Below are 18,057 nucleotides of genomic sequence, written 5' to 3'. Positions count from 1 at the left end.
GGTATGTGCATCTGCAGTAGGGGGGTATTCCGGCCAGTGTGATGGTCCAGGTTTGGGTGAGGAGCGATGAGGTGTATAAATCACTCCTTCATCCTCATCTTCATCGTCGCTGGAGAGTGGGAGCTGACCGCAGTGGAGTAGTCAGTCGGCTCAGTACCAATCAAGTTGGAGTGCCATCAGTACCGAGGAGCGGAGATTCCGGGGTTGAGGAGACCATTAGGTCTGTATGTTGCAAGAACTGATGTGGCACCGGGAGCGTCGGTGCCAGAGTTGACATTGCTGGCAGTGCAGGCGTATGATCTACAAAAGTCGATGCTGCAGGTCTTGTGCCGTGTTGGGTAGGTACCGCAGGTGGCACCATTTTGTTGCTCGGTGCTGAGCGCCTCTTCAGCTCCATGTGTACTGGTGCCGAGGGCATAAGTTTGCCCTGTGAGACACAGTTAGAGCTTGACCACTTTGGGTCTTTTGCTCTCTGAGTGCTCACAGTGCCAGAGGGACCTGGTGCCTCAGAGTCCGATGTACTCAGTGCCAATGGTACTGAGGAGTACTTGTTAGGAGGCAATTGCTTTTTCTTAGTGGATTCCCAGCGAAGCGAAGACTGATTCTGTTTTGTGTGTGGCTTTTTTAGGTACAGGCTCTTTTATGGAGGCTGTTGAGGCAGGACCTCTGTCAAAGGCTGCTAATGGTGACCATTGGCCCAGAGGGGTCCTCGACTCGGGGTCTGAGGCGGGTCTGAAGCATTTCTCCATCATCAGAAGTTTTAATTGGAGGTCTCTCACCTTCCTTGTTCTAGCCGTAAGGTTTCGGCAGCGTGGGCACTTTTGGGGAATGCGAGTCTCACCGAGACAGTGGATGCAGTGTGTGTGTCCATCCGAGATCAGAATTGATAGTCTGCAAGTCAGACAGCGTTTAAAGCCGGGTGATCCAGGCATGCTGGAGAGACACAGTTTTTGCTAAAAGGGAGTAGTAACTTGGAAGGATTCTAACTTATCTTCCTACTCTAAGGGGATAGGGATAGCTCAGTGGTTTGCGCACTGGCCCGCTAAACCCAAGGTTATGAGATCTGTTTGCCGGCACCCAGGAGCCGGCAAACAGGGCTGCTAACAGGGGAATTTAAGTGGGAGTTTACAGGGGGAGGTGGAAGGGGAGGCAGGGGGCTCGTGTGTGGTGTGCTCTGTTTCCCCAGAAGCAGTGGGCAGAGACCATAGCAGCCATGAGCCAAGCAGCGGGGGACACAATGCAGATGATTGCATGTGGCAGCTGCGGTATGTACATGGTTCTGGCAGGGGTGCCTGAACAAAGGTATGTCTGTATGAAATGCCGCCTAATAGACCTGCTAGAGGAAAAGATTAGAGGGCTGCAGATGCAGGTAGATACTCTGGTAGAGTTCAGAAGGGGATTCGAGCAGCTAATGGAGCAGAAGCAGGGTGTGGCAGAAGGGGAATGCTCGGGGGTGCAGCTGGAAGCAGGGGCCATGGTCTGTGAGGGGGGAATGTCTGGGGGAGAACAAGAGCAGTGGAAGCATGTGACCGTGAGAAGCAGGCCAAGAAAATGGAGGGCTAGTGAGGGGGAATTAGAACTCAGGAACAGGTTTGAGTGTTTGGGTAACGAGGAGGGGACACAGCTGGTGGTAACTGATGGTGGGAGGCAGAGGAAGAAAAGAAGAGCGACTAGTCCAATAGAGAGAGGGGAAGAGTTGATGGAGACAGCGCCAGTACTCGGCCCAGGGAGGTCACAGGATGGCACTAGGGGGACTATAGGAGAAAGTAGAAAGAGACAGGAGTTACGACTGCAGGGAACAGGGGATAGATTTGTAGATCGTACTGTCACCAGGCAAAGGCAGGTTTATGTGATTGGAGACTCCTTGCTGAGGAGGTTGGACAGGCCTGTGACCAGAGCGGACCCAGAAAACAGAAGGGTGTGCTGTCTGCCAGGCGCTAAGATACGGGATGTGGACCTGCGGTTGAAAAGGATCCTAAAAGGAGCGGGTAAGAACCCCTTGATTATCCTCCACGTAGGAACAAATGACACGGCTAGGTTCTCGCTAGAGAGAATCAAGGGAGATTATGCCAGACTGGGGAAGACGCTGAAGGAAGTTGAGGCTCAGATTATCTTCAGTGGGATTCTGCCTGTTCCTAGAGAAGGACAGCAGAGGGCTGACAGAATTGTGAGGATAAATAGCTGGCTAAGGGAGTGGTGTTATAAGGAGGGCTTTGGGATGTATGGCCACTGGGAGGCTTTCGGGGACAGACAGCTGTTCTCGCGGGATGGACTTCACCTGAGTAGGGAAGGAAATAGACTTCTGGGAGGGAGGCTGGCTCATCTCATCAAAAGGGCTTTAAACTAGAAATTTGGGGGAGACGGTTGGGAGATGTCCAGTTAATCTCCACGCCTGAGTCAACACTGAAAAGGAGTGTGAAGAGATAAGCACAGATATAGGTAGGGGTATGGGATTGGACACAAGAAAGAGGGGGCAGAGGGACAGTATGGGGTCCGTACCAAATTGCATAAGTAATGCGAGAAAGGATAGACAGCATACGGTAAGATGTTTATACACCAATGTGAGAAGCCTAGGTAACAAAATGGAGGAATTGGAGCTCCTGGTCCGAGAAATGAAACCTGATATCGTGGGAATAACCGAAACGTGGTGGAACGGTAGTCATGACTGGAGTACAGGTATGGAAGGGTATGTGCTGTTTAGGAATGACCGGAAAAAAGGTAAAGGTGGGGGAGTGGCATTGTATGTCAATAATGAGGTAAAATGCAAAGAAGTAATAAGTGATGGAATGGATAAGACAGAGTCTGTTTGGGCAATAATTACACTGGGTAATAGAACTACTAGAGCCTCTCCTGAGATAGTGCTTGGGGTGTGCTATAGACCACCGGGATCTAGCCTGGATGAGGACAGAGAACTATTTAATGTCTTTAGGGAAGTAAAAACTAATAAGAACTGTGTAATCATGGGGGACTTTAACTTCCCAGATATAGATTGGGGAACAAATGCTAGTAACAATAATAGGGCTCAGATGTTCCTAGACGTGCTAGCAGATGAATTCCTTCATCAAGTAGTAACTGAACCGACGAGGGGGGATGCAATTTTAGATTTGGTGCTGGTGAGTAGTGAGGACCTCATTGAGGAAATGGTTGTAGGGGACAACCTTGGCTCAAGTGACCATGAGCTAATTCGGTTTAAACTAAATGGAAGGTTTAACAGAAATAAAACTCTGACTAAGGTTTACGATTTTAAAAAGGCCAACTTTAATAAATTAAAGCAACTACTTAGGGAAGTGCATTGGGATAACATACTTAGGGATCTAAAGGCAGATGACGCCTGGAATTATTTCAAATTGAAGTTGCATGAGCTGTCCAAGGCCTGTATACCAAGAAAGGGAAAACGATTAGTAGGCAGGAGATTTAGATCTAGCTGGATGAGTGGGCGTCTCAAAGGGGCAATTAAGAAAAAACAGAAAGCATACAAAGAATGGAAGAGGGGAGGGATCAGCAAGGAAACCTACCTTATTGAGATCCGAGCATGTAGGGATGCAGTGAGAAAGGCCAAAAGCCGTGTAGAGTTGGACCTTGCGAGGGGAATTAAATCAAATAGTAAGAGGTTTTATAGCCATATAAATAGGAAGAAAACAAAGAAAGAGGAAGTGGGACCGCTGAAGAATGTAGATGGAGTGGAGATTAAGGATAATCTAGGCATGGCACAATATCTAAATGAATATTTTGCATCAGTCTTTAATAAGGCTAATGAAGGGCTTAGGAATAGAGGGAGCAGGACAGAGGGGAATAAAGAAGGAGGGAATGACATTACAGTATTAGAGGTGGAAGCTAAACTTCAGCAGCTAAACGGGACCAAATCGGGCGGACCGGATGATCTTCATCCTAGAATATTGAAGGAAGTGGCGCAAGAAATTGCAAACCCCTTAGCGATAATTTTTAATGAATCTGTAAACTCGGGGGTGGTACCGTTGGACTGGAAAATAGCTAACGTGGTTCCTATTTTCAAGAAGGGGAAAAAAAGTGACCCGGGTAATTACAGGCCTGTTAGTTTAACATCTGTAGTATGCAAGGTCTTGGAAAAAATTTTGAAGGAGAAAGTAGTTAAGGGCCTTGAGTTGAATGGTAATTGGGACAAATTACAACATGGGTTTACGATAGGTAGATCGTGCCAAACCAACCTGATTTCCTTCTTTGAGAAAGTAACAGACCTTCTAGATAAAGGGAATGCGGTGGATCTAATATACCTCGATTTTAGTAAAGCGTTTGATACGGTACCGCATCAGGAATTATTGGTTAAACTAGAAAAGATGGGGATCGATATGAAAATCCAGAGGTGGATAAAGAACTGGTTAAAGGGGAGACTGCAGCGGGTAGTACTGAAAGGGGAACTGTCAGGTTGGAGGGAGGTCACCAGTGGGGTTCCTCAAGGTTCGGTTTTGGGTCCGATTTTATTTAATCTATTTATTACTGACCTCGGAACCGAATGTAGGAGTGGGTTGATAAAGTTTGCGGATGACACAAAGTTGGGAGGTATTGCTAATTCGGAGAAGGATCGGGATATTCTGCAGGGAGACTTAGATGACCTTGTAAATTGGAGTAATAATAATAGGATGAGATTTAATAGTGAGAAGTGTAAGGTGATGCATTTAGGGATGACTAACAAGAATTTTAGTTATAAGCTGGGGACGCATCGGTTAGAAGTGACGGAGGAGGAGAAGGACCTCGGAGTCCTGGTTGATCGCAGGATGACTATGAGCCGGCAATGTGACGCGGCTGTTAAAAAAGCTAATGCGATCTTGGGATGCATTAGGCGAGGTATTTCTAGTAGGGGCAAGGAGGTGCTCCTTCCGTTATACAAGGCGCTGGTGAGACCTCATTTGGAGTACTGTGTGCAGTTCTGGTCTCCTATGTTTAAAAAGGATGAATTCAAACTGGAACAGGTACAAAGAAGGGCCACTAGGATGATCCGAGGAATGGAAAACCTTTCCTATGAAAGGAGACTCGAGGAGCTCGGTTTGTTTAGCCTAACCAAAAGAAGGCTGAGGGGGGATATGATTGCTCTCTTTAAATACATCAAAGGGATAAATACCAGGGAGGGAGAGGAATTATTTCAGCTCAGTACTAATGTGGACACGAGAACGAATGGATATAAACTGGCCGTGGGGAAGTTTAGGCTTGAATTTAGACGAAGGTTTCTAACCGTCAGAGGGGTGAAATTTTGGAACAGCCTTCCGAGGGAAACGGTGGGGGCGAAAGACCTCTCTGGCTTCAAGATTAGGCTAGATAAGTTTATGGAGGGAATGGTTTAATGGGATAACGTGATTTTAGTCAATTAGGTAATAAAGTGCCATCGCTGGTAAAATGTGGGTCTGGCTAGAGAATCTTGCCTGTATGCTCGGGGTAATCTACTGATCGCCATGTTTGGGGTCGGGAAGGAATTTTCCTCCAGGGTAGATTGGCAGAGGCCCTGGAGGTTTTTCGCCTTCCTCCGCAGCATTGGGCAGGGGTCGCAAGCTGGAGGATTCTCTGCGACTTGAAGTCTTTAAATCACGATCTGGAGACTTCAACAGCTGAGTTAAGGGAAAGTGGGTGGGTCAGCTTTTGTGGCCTGCATAATGCGGGAGGTCAGACTAGATGACCATAATGGTCCCTTCTGACCTTTAAGTCTATGAGTCTATGAGTAATCTATAGAGGAGAATAATTTCTTCTTGGATAAAGAATAAAGAAGTAAGGCTAGTAACCTTGATAACTAACTACTACAAGCTATGTTTTCTAAGGGTAAATGAGGTGCTGCTAAGTTGTTCCAACTCAAGCCAAAGGCAGTAGAGAAGGAACTGAGGGACAGTTGGTCGCACAGTGCTATGTAACTGCCTCGAGGGGCACAAGACCATGATGGTGTCTCTGATTTTAGGCACAGGGCGCACAGACACCTAAAGTGGAGCACCCACAGGGACATTCCTTGAAGAAGAATAACTGGCTAGGCAGCAGTACTGCAGAAAAGAAGCTGGGAGTTATAATGAATATGAGTCAGCAGTGACAATGCTGTTGAGAATAATGCAAATGTCATTCTGGGACGTATGAACAGGAATGTCGTATTAAGACATGGGAGGCAATTGTTCCACTCTACTTGGCATTGGTGAGGCCTCACGTGGAGTACTGTGTCCAGTTTTGGGCATCACACTAAGAAAGATGTGGAGAAACTGGAGAGAGTGTCAATTTTTTTGATAAGATGATAAGAGGCTTAGAAAACATGACCTATGAGGAAAGGTTGAAATAACTAGGCATGTTTAGTCTAGAGAAGAAAAATTATAATAATCTTCAAATATGTAAAAGTTGGTTATAAAGAGGATGGTAATCAATTGCTCTCCATGTCCACAGAGGGTAGGACAAGAAGTAAATGGCTTAATTTGCAGCAAGGGAGACTTAGGTTAGATATTACAAGGATAGTTAAGCACTGGAACAGGTTACCTAGGATGTTGTGGAATCCCCATCATTGGAGGTTTTTAATAACAGGTTAGCTAAATCTATCAGGTGTCAAGTATCAGAGGGGTAGCCGTGTTAGTCTGGATCTGTAAAAAGCAACAGAGAGTCCTGTGGCAGCTTTAAGACTAACAGATGTATTGGAGCATAAGCTTTCGTCGGATGCATCCGACGAAGTGGGCATTCACCCACGAAAGCTTATGCTCCAATACATCTGTTAGTCTTAAAAGGTGCCACAGGACTCTGTTGCTTTTTATAAATCTATCAGGGATGGCCTAGGTATACTGAATCCTGCCTGAGCACAGGCAAAAGGACAATATGGACTGTTCAACATCTTTATTAATGATCTGGATGATGGGACAGATTGCACCCTCAACAAGTTCGCAGATGACACAAAGCTGCGGGGAGAGGTAGATATGCTGGAGGGTAGGGATAGGGTCCAGAGTGACCTAAACAAATTGGAGGATTGAGCCAAAAGAAATCTGATGAGGTTCAACAAGGACAAGTGCAGAGTCCTGCACTTAGGATGGAAGAATCCCATGCACCGCTACAGGCTGGGGACCGACTGGCTAAGCAGCAGTTCTGCAGAAAAGGACCTGGGGATTACAGAGGATGAGAAGCTGGATATGAGTCAGCAGTGTGCCCTTGTTGCCAAGAAGGCTAATGGCATATTGGGCTGCATTAGTAGGAGCATTGCCAGCAGATCAAGGGAAGTGATTATTTCCCTCTATTTGGCTCTGGTGAGGCCATATCTGGAGTTGTGTGTCCAGTTTTGGGCCCCCAACTACAGAAAGGATGTGGACAAATTGGAGAGAGTCCAGCGGAGGGCAACGAAAATGATCAGGGGGCTGGGGCACATGACTTACGAGGAGAGGCTGAGGGATCTGGGCTTGTTTAGTCTGCAGAAGAGAAGAGTGAGGCGGGATTTGATAGCAGCCTTCAACTACCCGAAGGGGGGTTCCAAAGAGGATGGAGCTAGGCTGTTCTCAGTGGTGGCAGATGACAGAACAAGCAGCAATGGTCTCAAGTTGCTGTGGGGGAGGGTCGAGGTTGGATATTAGGAAACACTATTTCACTAGGAGGGTGGTGAAGCATTGGAATGGGTTACATAGGGAGGTGGTGGAATCTCCACCCTTATAGATTTTTTAGGCCCGGCTTGACAAAGCCCTGGTTTGGATGTTGGTCCTGCTTTGAGCAGGGGGTTGGACTAGATGACCTCCTGAGGTCTCTTCCAAGCCTAATCTTCTATGATTTTATTATATGATCTCTTGCACAACTTTCCTGCCCTAAATTTCTAGGATTAGCCCTTTTGGCTACCAAGTTGCACTGGGAGCTTATGTTCACCTGATTATCTACCACAACCCTCAACTCTTTTTCAGAGTCACTGCTTCCCAGGATAGAGTCCCCCATCCTGTATGTATGGCCTACATTCTTTGTTCCTAGATATATACATTACATTTTGTAGTATTAAAATGCATATTGTTTGCTTGCATTCAGCTTAGCAACAGATCCAGATCATTCTGTATCAATGATCTGTCCTCTTCATTATTTACCACTCCCCCAATCTTTAGGTCATCTGAAAATTTCATTGTTAATGATTTCGTTTTCTTCCAGGTCATTGATAAAAATGTTAAATAATATAGGGCCAAAACTGATTCCTGTGGGCCCCCCCTAGAAAAGCACAATATCAATGGATTAGTTCCCATTTACAGTAACATTTCAAGACCTGTCATTTAGCCAGTGATTAATCCATTTAATGTATGCCATGTTAATTTTATAACATTCTAGTTTTTTAATCAAAATGTTACGTGGTACAAAGTCAAATGCTTTACAGAGGTCTATTACATCAACATTATTACCTTTATCAACCAAACATATCATAAAAATAATATCAGGTTAGTTTGACAGGATCTATTTTCCATAAACCCATGTTGATTTACATTCGTTATATTACCCTCTGCTTTTTTTTTTTTTTTTAAAGGATCGATGTCCAGCTAATAGGCCTAGAATGACCCAAGTCATCCCATTTACCCGCTTTAAATACTGACACATTAGCTTTCCTTCAGTCTTCTGGAACTTCCCCACTGTTCCAAGAGGTAGTGAATATTAACATTAGGGTCCAGTGAGCTCCTCAACCTGCTGATTTAACCATGTCTAACTTTAGCAGCTGCTGTTTAACATCTTCCTGAGATATTCACAGAATCATAGGGTTAGAAGGGTCATATAGTCTAATCCCCTCCCAAGATGCAGGATTTGTTGTCTCTAAACTATCCGAAACACATGGCTATCCAGCCTCCTTTTGAAAACCTTCAGTGAAGAAGCTTCCACAACCTCCCTAGGCAGTCTGTTCCATTGTCCTACTGTTCTTACAGTTAGGAAGTTTCCCCTGAGATTTAATCTAAATCTGCTATGCTGTAGTTTGAACCAATTGCCTCTCGTCCTGCCCTCTATGGCAAAAGAGAACAACTTTTCTCTATCTTTTTTATGGCAGCCTTTAAAGTATTTGACCACTGCTATCATTTCCCCCTTAATCTCCTCTTTTGCAAACTAAACATACCCAGTTCCTTCAGCCTTTGCTCATATGGCTTGCATCATGGAGGATAGGTCCATCAATGGCTATTTGCCAGGATGGGCAGGGATGCAAAACCATGCTCTGAAATGTCCCTAGCCTCTATTTGCCAGAAGCTGGGAATGGATAACAGCTACTGAATCACTTCATGATTACCTGTTCTGTTAATTGCCTCTGGGGCACCTAGCATTGGCCACTGTCCGAAGACAGGATACTGGGCTAGATAGAACTTTGGTCTGATCCAGTATGGCCGTTCTTATGTTCTTATTTCATTCTTTTGATCATCTTTGTTGCTCATCTCTGAATCCTTTCCAGTTTTTCTACATCCTTTCTATACATTGGTGACCAAAAGTGGACACAGTACCTCAGCTGAGGCCTGCCTACCCAACGCCCAATAGAGCAGTAATGTCTCTGTTAATGCAATCTAAAATTGAATTTGCTTTTTTGCAACATCATCACATTGTTGATTCATATTGAGGTTGTGATCCACCACAAGTCCCAGATCCTTCTCAGCAGTGCTGCTGCCAACCCAGTTTTCTGTATTTTTGCATTTGGCTTTTCTTCCCTAAATGCAGCACCTTACATTTGTCTTTGTTGAATTTCATTTTGTTGTCTATACCCCAGTTGTCCAATTTATCAAGATCCCTCTGAATTTTAGCTCTATCCCCCAAAGTATTAGCAACACCCACCCCCCCCAGCCTTGTGTCATCTGCAAATTTGATCCGTTTGCTCTTTATACCTACATCCAAGTCATTAATAAAGATATTAAACACTGGACCCAGAACAGATCCCTGTGGAACTCTACTTGAGACCTCCCTCCAAACCAACATCATTCCATTAATAGTGACTCTTTGTTTGCAGTTGTTTAACCAATTATGTATCCACTTAATGGTAGTTCCGCCAAGCCCACATTTCTCCAGCTTACTTATCAGAATGTCATGTGGGACTGTGTCTAAAGCCTTGTTGACGTCCAGGTATATGTTCACCACATTCCCCATATCCACTAAATTAGTTACCCTGTCAAAGAAGGAAATCAAGCTGGTTTGGCATGATTTGTTCTTGGTAAATCCATGCTGGCTGCTTGTGATTACGCCTTCATCCTCCAGGTATTCGCAAACTGAATGTTTTATACACTGCTTCCCAGGTATCAAAGTCAGGTTGACTGATCTATAGTTCCCCACCTCCTCCTTTCCCCCCTTTTTAAAGATGGGCACTATGTTAGCCCTTCTCCAGTCTTCTGGGACCTATCCTGTCATCCATGAGTTTGTAAATATTATTGCCACTGACTCAGATTTCTTCAGCGAAATCCTTCAGTACCCTCAGGTGAATAGCATCTGGCCCCGCTGATTTGAATTCATTCAAATTGGTCAGAAGATCTCTGACATGTTCTTTACTTATTCCAATCTGTATCCCTTACCCTTTAGTGTCTATGTTAACTTCGCTAGTCATCCAGTCACGTTATTTTTTGTGAGAAGACTGAAGCAAAACAGGCATTGAGCAACTCTGCCTTCCTAGCATCTTCCATTACCAATTCACCTTCTCCACTGAGCAGCAGACCCACACCATATTAGTGGAATAGAAAGTCTTTCATCATCCATTATCATAAGATAGGATTACATCATTTTTTCCCCAAATACAGAATAGAAATATTTATTGGACACGTCTCTTTTTTCTGCATTATTATTGATAATTCTATCATTTCCATCCAGTAATGGACCATTACCAGTGTTGGGATTCTCTTTGTTTATAATATACTTAAACTCCTTCTTATGATCCTTAAATCCACTAGCCATAGATCTCTCATGTTCTTTTGTTTCCTGTGAAGGCATAAGTGATACCATTCCTCTGGGGTCAGAGGCCTGCAGCTGGCGGGCTAATTAGCCCAACCCGTGCACCTCGGGAAAGACCTGCAATTGTAACTGGCTGATTCTCATAGAAGGAGAAGCAGGAAATGGAAGGGGATTGCAACACTTAGCCAGAGGCTGGAGCAATTGCTGGGAGGAGTGGTGCCAAGAAACCAATGGACAGAAGGGAGATTGGGGAAAATCCTGTTAACAAAACGTCTCTGAGGTAAGAACCAGGAATTGTTGGGTTGATGAACTCATGGGATGAGGGACAGACTTGGAGAAAGGGACTTTCTCTTCAAAGTCTGTACAGGTTGAACCACTGAAGCTTTGATCCTATTTCCACTAAGAAGTCTTAAAATAAAACCCACAGTAATTAATCTGCCCAGAAACTACCTTCTCTGGATTCTGTGAGAGGGCCCAGGCAGAATTTCCCCAGGGAGGGAGTGGGTTCAGCTAGCACAAGCATGAGTCCAGCCAGAAGAGAGCGCTGTAAGGTAGGGCCCAATCCTGTACACTTCCTTTATCATTTTTTTTTTTTTTTTTTATACAATTTCTAACTTATTTATATTAACAACAATTAACTTTCCCATTTTATATATAGATAGATAGATAGATAGATAGAGTGGCCTTCACCTCCCTTCTAAGCCACGCTGGTCTTTTAACCAGCATGGCCTTCTTTCTCAGTTGTAGATTTTTGTGTATCTAGTAAAGTGTTCTTAAACAATTCCTAACTATCATAAGATTTTTGTTTAAATTATTCTTCCCCGTAGTTGTTTTCAGCTTTGTGAAACTTTTTCTTTAAAAAAAGCATCAAGTTTTTTATATATAACTGGCTACAACTTTACAAGTGTGTATATATGATACTGGCCCTTCCTTGTTTTCTGCTAAAATACATTTAAGCGTTTTCCTACTGTCACTTGAAGTTATTGCTATAGGGATGTTATGTAAATGGGAATGGGAGTTCATGAGAGACACTCTTTGAAGATGTGGCTCACATTATGAGCAAAGTTGAGAACCCTGGACTAGAGTATCTGTTTATACAGTAGAACCTCAGAGTTATAAACACCAGTGTTATGAACTGACCAGTCAGCCACACACCATAGTTGGAACCGGAAGTACACAATCAGGCAGCAGCAGAGACCAAAAAAAATGACAAAGTAAGGAAACTGTTTCTGTGCTTGTTTCATTTAAATTAAGATAGTTAAAAACAGCATTTTTCTTCTCCATAATAAAGTTTCAAAGCTATATTAAGTCAATGTTCAGTTGAAATTTTTGAAACAACCACCATAACGTTTTGTTCAGAGTTACAAACATTTCAGAGTTATGAACAACCTCCATGCCCGAGGTGTTTGCAACTCTGAGGTTCTACTGTATAATCTCATCCAGGGCATACCATAAGTGTGAGGGAAGGCATCTGGATCAGTGTCCAATAGGCAGAGACACCAGCTCTTTTAGAGAATTTTTTGTATCCTCGTGCTATAAAGATCTGGAAGCAAAATTAAGGCACAGAAGGTTCAAAGGATCTTGTGATAACTTCTATCTAATTCTGTTCTACTCTATTCAGGTATTCATGCCACATCCATCATCGTACATCTAAGAATATCCAACAAGGAGATACACAGGCAGATGCAAAATTTCAAGGATGTGTACACAAAAACAAGCAACACAATTCACAAAACATGGATTGGGTTTTGGAACCCCCTGTACTAGTGTCCAAAACACTTTGGGACACTGCCAAGAAAGGCACTGTGGTAAGTGAAAAGTAGTGCTAAGACATCTGCTCTGCATGAGGCAGTATTATGGATATAATTTAAGAATAGATTGAGTCCTCTATTTTACACTCTACTGATAAAATGTAGTCTCTGAATTTCACAGACCAATCCTTTACAGGACAAGTAAATATTCCCAAATACTTTGCTGGAAAAATGTTGAGTAACTTTTGCCGAGGAAATATTTTACAGAGGAAAAATTAGTCTTTTTTTGAAATTTGACTCTGACAACCAACCTCCTCAGGTAACACATTATAGTCCCAGAATCTGCATACTGTGGACACAGACTGCTTACTGAGGTAACAGACTCTCCAGCTAATGTGTTCAATTCTGGGTAGCACCGTGTACCAGAAAGACAACAAACTAAATCAAGAGGAAAGATTAAAAGAGCAACATAGGTAGAAGCTCAGCAAAGAAGCAACTGAGGGGAGACAGAACAGTCTACAAACATGTAAACACCAAGGAAGGGGAGGAGTTATCTAGTGTGGTACAGGGGTTGTAACTTGGACTAACTGAATGAACTAAAAAGCAAAAATTAAGGATGAATATGAGGAAAAAGTCTTCCTGACAGTAAGGTTATCATTATCATTTAACATTTGTATGGCAATAGTGCCTAGAGACATCAACCAGGTTGGGCCCCATGGTGTGCCTCTAGGCCTCGATGTTAAATGATGACGACGACCTTACTGTCAGGAAGACACTCCTGATATTCAGCCTTAATTTTCCCTTCTTAGTTCATATACATATGCAAAGTGACAGTCTTTGGAGCAAGAGGAAACAGGTAGATGAGACAAACAAGGGATTCAGATTGAGGTCTGGGGAGACGGGGAATGAAGTTGTGCAATGGTTTCCCAAAGAAAGGGGCATTGCTTGGAACTTCTAAAATTAGATTGAATCAAAAACTATGATGTGCTGAACTGGCCCTCAGGATATGGGCTGGGCAAGTTGACAAGGTTTCCCCACCTCTAATTTTTATAAGTCTGTGTTTGAAAATCAAGTTTATTATGGAAGTTATCTTAAAGTTAACAATGGAGTCACAACAATTGTATACAAGAAGCGGCCGTATGTTTTTACATTTCAAATATCAGACGTAGATCTCATGGGTTTTAAGGAAAATTCTAAAGAGAAGCCCTAATGAAACATTAGGAATTTTACCGCCAACATTCCTGGAGGTGGGAGAGGGGGAAAGAGAACTTACCAGTCTGTCTCTGTCATCCTGTAAGGAGGACAATGCCTTCTTCAGGCTCTGCACTTCTGCAGGGCTGGTGGAAGAGTTCACTGCTGTCTGCTGCTTCACTTCCTCCACCTTATGTGCTTTGTTCAATTCACTCAACAGACGGTCTCTCTCATCCTGCAGGCTTGCCATGGCCCTAGAGAAGGACTTTACCTGGCTGGAGGACTCCTCCAGTTCCAAAGACAAGCGGAAAAGCTCTTCATCTTTGACTCTGAGCTGCCGGTTAAGTTCCTCAAGCTGAAATAACAGGCCTTTTTTATCATCAGTGTTCTTCAGGGCTGTTAATTCAGACATCAGAGTCTCTCTCTCTCTGGCAGTGGAGTGCTGCTCTTCCTGTAATTGACCCATCTCCTTCTGGAGGCTCTGTACTAGACACTGCTGCTTCTCTAAGTCTGCAGAGTATTTCTTTCCCAGCACCTGAAGCTCTTCATTGGTTTGGTCCCAGCTATCCTGGAGAGAGCTCATGGACTTCCCAAAAGACTGAATTTGGGCTCTCAGATCTTTGTTTTCCTCTGTGACTGTAAGAAGTTTCTGTTCCATTTCCATCAGGTCCCTTGCCAGCTCTGCTACCCTCTCTTCTGCTGTTTCAGTTTCATTCCGCATTACCCCTGCATCATGATGTAGGTGCTTCAGTTCATTCTTAAGTTTGTCCTCAGCCTCTCCCACCTTCTTGGCTGCATTCCTTTGGACATGGACCAGTTCCTCCTCTAGTTCTGCTACCCTCTTGTGTGTGAGAGCAAGCTTACTGCTCAGCTCTTGCACCTCCTTCTCCCGATCTTTTAATTGTGTCTCCAGCTCCACGATGAGTCTCCCTTCACGTAAAGCTGTCATCTCGCTCTGAATCTGAGAGAGAGAGAATGTCATGTTCTCAATCTCTTTGGACATGCTTTGTTTGTCCTCTTTCAGGGCTTCCACACACTGCCTGAGATCTTCCACAGCATGCTCAGACTCCTTCAGATGCCCTTCTATGTTGACCTTTTCATTTTCCAGCACTTGGATTCGCTGAAGCTGTGTTTTGAGGAGTTGCTTTTGCTGGGAATCCTTTATTGAAATCACCTGGTTCAGGTCCTCCCTATACCGCACGAGTTCTGCATCCAGTTTGGCATTTTCAGAGTTGAGGTCATCCATCCGGCTATGGAAGCTTCGAATCTCCTCTTTGAGCTTGTTGTTCTCCGCAGCAGCCTCTTGAATCAACTGGTCTTTCTCCAGGATTATAACAAGATGACGCTCTTCCAGCTGTTTATAGTCTCTCAGCACGCGGTCTCTGTCATCCTGCAGAGAAGACATGCATTTGGTGAAGGAAGCCAGCTGCGCCTTCTGCTGCTTACTTTCCTCTCTGGTTAGCTTCATTGTTTCCATGAGATGATTAAGCTTGTCCAGTGCTTTCTCTCTCTCATTTTCCAATGCCACTTTCTCTTCTTCCTTCTTGCCCAGCCTGTCCTCCAGCTTTTTAACCTCTTCACCGTGTTGCTGCTGTAACTCAGATACAACAGTCATGACTGCTTCCTCCTTGGCAGACAGTAGACTGATAATCTTCTGATCTTTGGCACCAATTTCTTTGTGCAGCTTGTTTGTCAGGTCCTTGGAGGCCTGCAGGTCAGCCTCAAGCTGCTCACAGTTGAATTTACAGTTCTGGATGCTGGCCTCTTGTTGCTTGACCATGCTTTCCATTTCTTCTCTTGCTACCTCAGACTTAGTGAAGGAGTTATGCAAATCAGCAAGCTGGTCTCTGAGGCACTTGATTTCTGCATCCAGCTTCTGCAGTTCATTTTGAGAGTCTGTGTACAGTCTCTGATACTCTTCTAACTGAGACACGAGCCCTTTGTTTTCCTCCTGCAGCATGTCAGACATCTTTTGATGCTGCTGAATCACTCTCTGAGACTCAGACTCCCAATCCTGTTTGTTGTGTTCCAGCCTGAAAAACAGACAGTAGACTATTACAAACAAATCTACAACATATCCCAATATCCAAATTTGTATCCCTTATAGTAGACTGCAAGATCTACCAGAGTTAAGGTTTAGAGTTTGACTAACTACTCTAAAATCCACAGTTACTTGGACTTCCTTAAAGTCTGGTGCGCCTCATGGGAGCACATGAGAGCACCTCTCTCCCCTATCACCCACAAATGGGGGTAGGGGATAGGAATTGGGGAGAGACACTGGGGAGGGGACATGGGGATGAGTGGCAGGGAGGCAGAGGAAGAATAGAGATGGGGTGCCTATCAGCTCACATTCTCCTCTGTTGTGTGTGCATGCACCAAGATCAGTGGTGCTGGAACAATTTGTATAGTAGGGGTTCTGAGAGCCATTGAACCAAATTGTAAACTCTGGAGATGATGGAAACCACTTCAAGCCAGGGGGTGCGGCAGCACCCCTAGTTCCAGCATCTATGACCAGGATCTTGGGTGTGTGTTGTGACTGTATGGGGGCTCTGAGACCCTTCTCTCTGACCTGTGAGCCAGGATCTGGGGAAGCCCTGCACCTCTAGCCAGGGAGCTGAGAACAGGCACATTGGAAGCATGCACCAAGAACCCACTGCTAAGAATGGGGCAGGGAGTTGAGAATAGGCATGTCTGACACATATCATAGGCTTTCCGGCCCTGAGGTGGGGGGAGGGGAAATGTAACAGCCACTGACATTAATGGAGCAGTTCATACATCTCAGAGCAATCACAAATTGGAGAGGGTTCAGAGAAGAGCCACGAGAATGATTAAGGGATTAGGAAACACGCCTTAGGCTCAAAGAGCTCAATCGCTATATCTGTTTTGCTTAATAAAGAGAAGATTAAGGAGTGACTTAATTAGAGTCTATAAGTATCTACCTGGAGAACAAATATTTAATAATGGGCTCTTCAATGTAGCAGACAAAGGTGTAACATGAGGCTGGAAGTCGAAGCTAGACAAATTCAGACTGGAAATAAGGCTTAAATTTTTAACAGCCTAATTAACCATTGGAACAATTTACCAAGGATCATGGTGGATTCTCCATCACTGACAATTTTTAAATCAAGACAGGATGTTTTTCTAAATGATATAATGTAAGAATTATAGTGGGGAAGTTCTATGGCCTATGTTATACAGGAGGTCAGACTATATCATCACAATGGTCCCTTCTGGCCTTGGAATCTATGAATCATTTCAGGCTGTTCATCTCTATAGGGTATTCTACTTCAGCAAAGACCATCTCACTGAGATGAATGGGCCACTTTCACGTCTCTCTGAACCTCCTATGCTGCAGATGGATGTGTAGAGCCCCCCCACTTCCCTCCATCCTCCCTAGAGATTTCCCCATTCAGCATTATGCTGTGCAGGGCATCTGGATATAGCAAAGCAGGTGCTGATGATTAATTTCATATAATGTTATAGCAGAGTGCCAGTTCTGCTATAGCTAAGGATGGGAAGCCCTTCCTGTTTCAAGGATGACTCTAAGTGCTCTAAAATCCACATACTTACACAGGTTGTCTTGAAATTTGTCTCATCGGAGCATAGGGTAGAGTTAGTGAATCAAATCTGGGGGCATGTGAGCAAGGGGTTTCAAAGACAGAGCCCCTCAAAAACAAAACAAAACAGTGTTTCATAAAGTTCCCAGATCCTATCGACTTTGAAGTTTGAAACTCACCCTTGGCAGAAGCCTGATAATGAACTGTAAACATTTGGGTAAAATCTGACTCCATTAAGGTTTTTTATTTTTTTATTTTGGAGAAATGTAATCTGAATACAGCAGATAAATCAGAAAGTGCTCAAACTATTTTTGAAAATAAAATAAATTACATATAGATTCCAAGGCCAGAAGGGACCATTGTGATAATCTAGTCTGAGCTCCTGTATATCATAGGTCATAGAGCTTCGCCAAAATAATACATGAGTACCTCCAGGCAATCTTAACTCTGGGTTAACAAACTTTGTCAGTGACTAGTCATTAACTGTAGATATTATCATCTCTGCATCTAGGTGCTGCCAACACATGACTGCTTTAGATGTTGTTTACCACTTGTACACCTGGCCAGTCTCCACTTCAGCCACAGAACAGCAATGTTGAGCCCGGTCAGTGATTTGCTTCCAAGAATAAAGTAGTCTTATTTTTTTCTCTCTTGCCATCTGTTTTTAACTTGTTTTCATGTTCAAGTTTTTCCTGGTCTCTTACAGACTCTCA

General features: G+C 44.0%; 1 protein-coding gene across 2 annotated transcripts in view; it reads right to left on the bottom strand.

Annotated features, from left to right (window-relative positions):
* Positions 1-18,057, bottom strand: part of GOLGB1 (golgin B1) — a 117,374-nt gene that overhangs the window by 36,336 nt on the left and 62,981 nt on the right. For both annotated transcript variants that reach the window (XM_026656379.1, XM_026656380.1), the window contains exon 15: positions 13,870-15,820. In XM_026656379.1, the coding sequence (XP_026512164.1) occupies positions 13,870-15,820 (1,951 nt within the window). The remainder of the gene's footprint in view (positions 1-13,869; positions 15,821-18,057) is intronic.

The sequence above is a fragment of the Terrapene carolina genome, unplaced genomic scaffold, assembly GCF_002925995.2.
Source record: "Terrapene carolina triunguis isolate 2854851 unplaced genomic scaffold, T_m_triunguis-2.0 Scaffold230, whole genome shotgun sequence".
In the NCBI taxonomy this organism is placed as follows: Eukaryota; Metazoa; Chordata; order Testudines; family Emydidae; genus Terrapene; species Terrapene triunguis.
The sequence above is the reverse complement of the archived record's forward strand: the minus strand, read 5'-3'. Positions and strand labels throughout refer to the sequence as shown.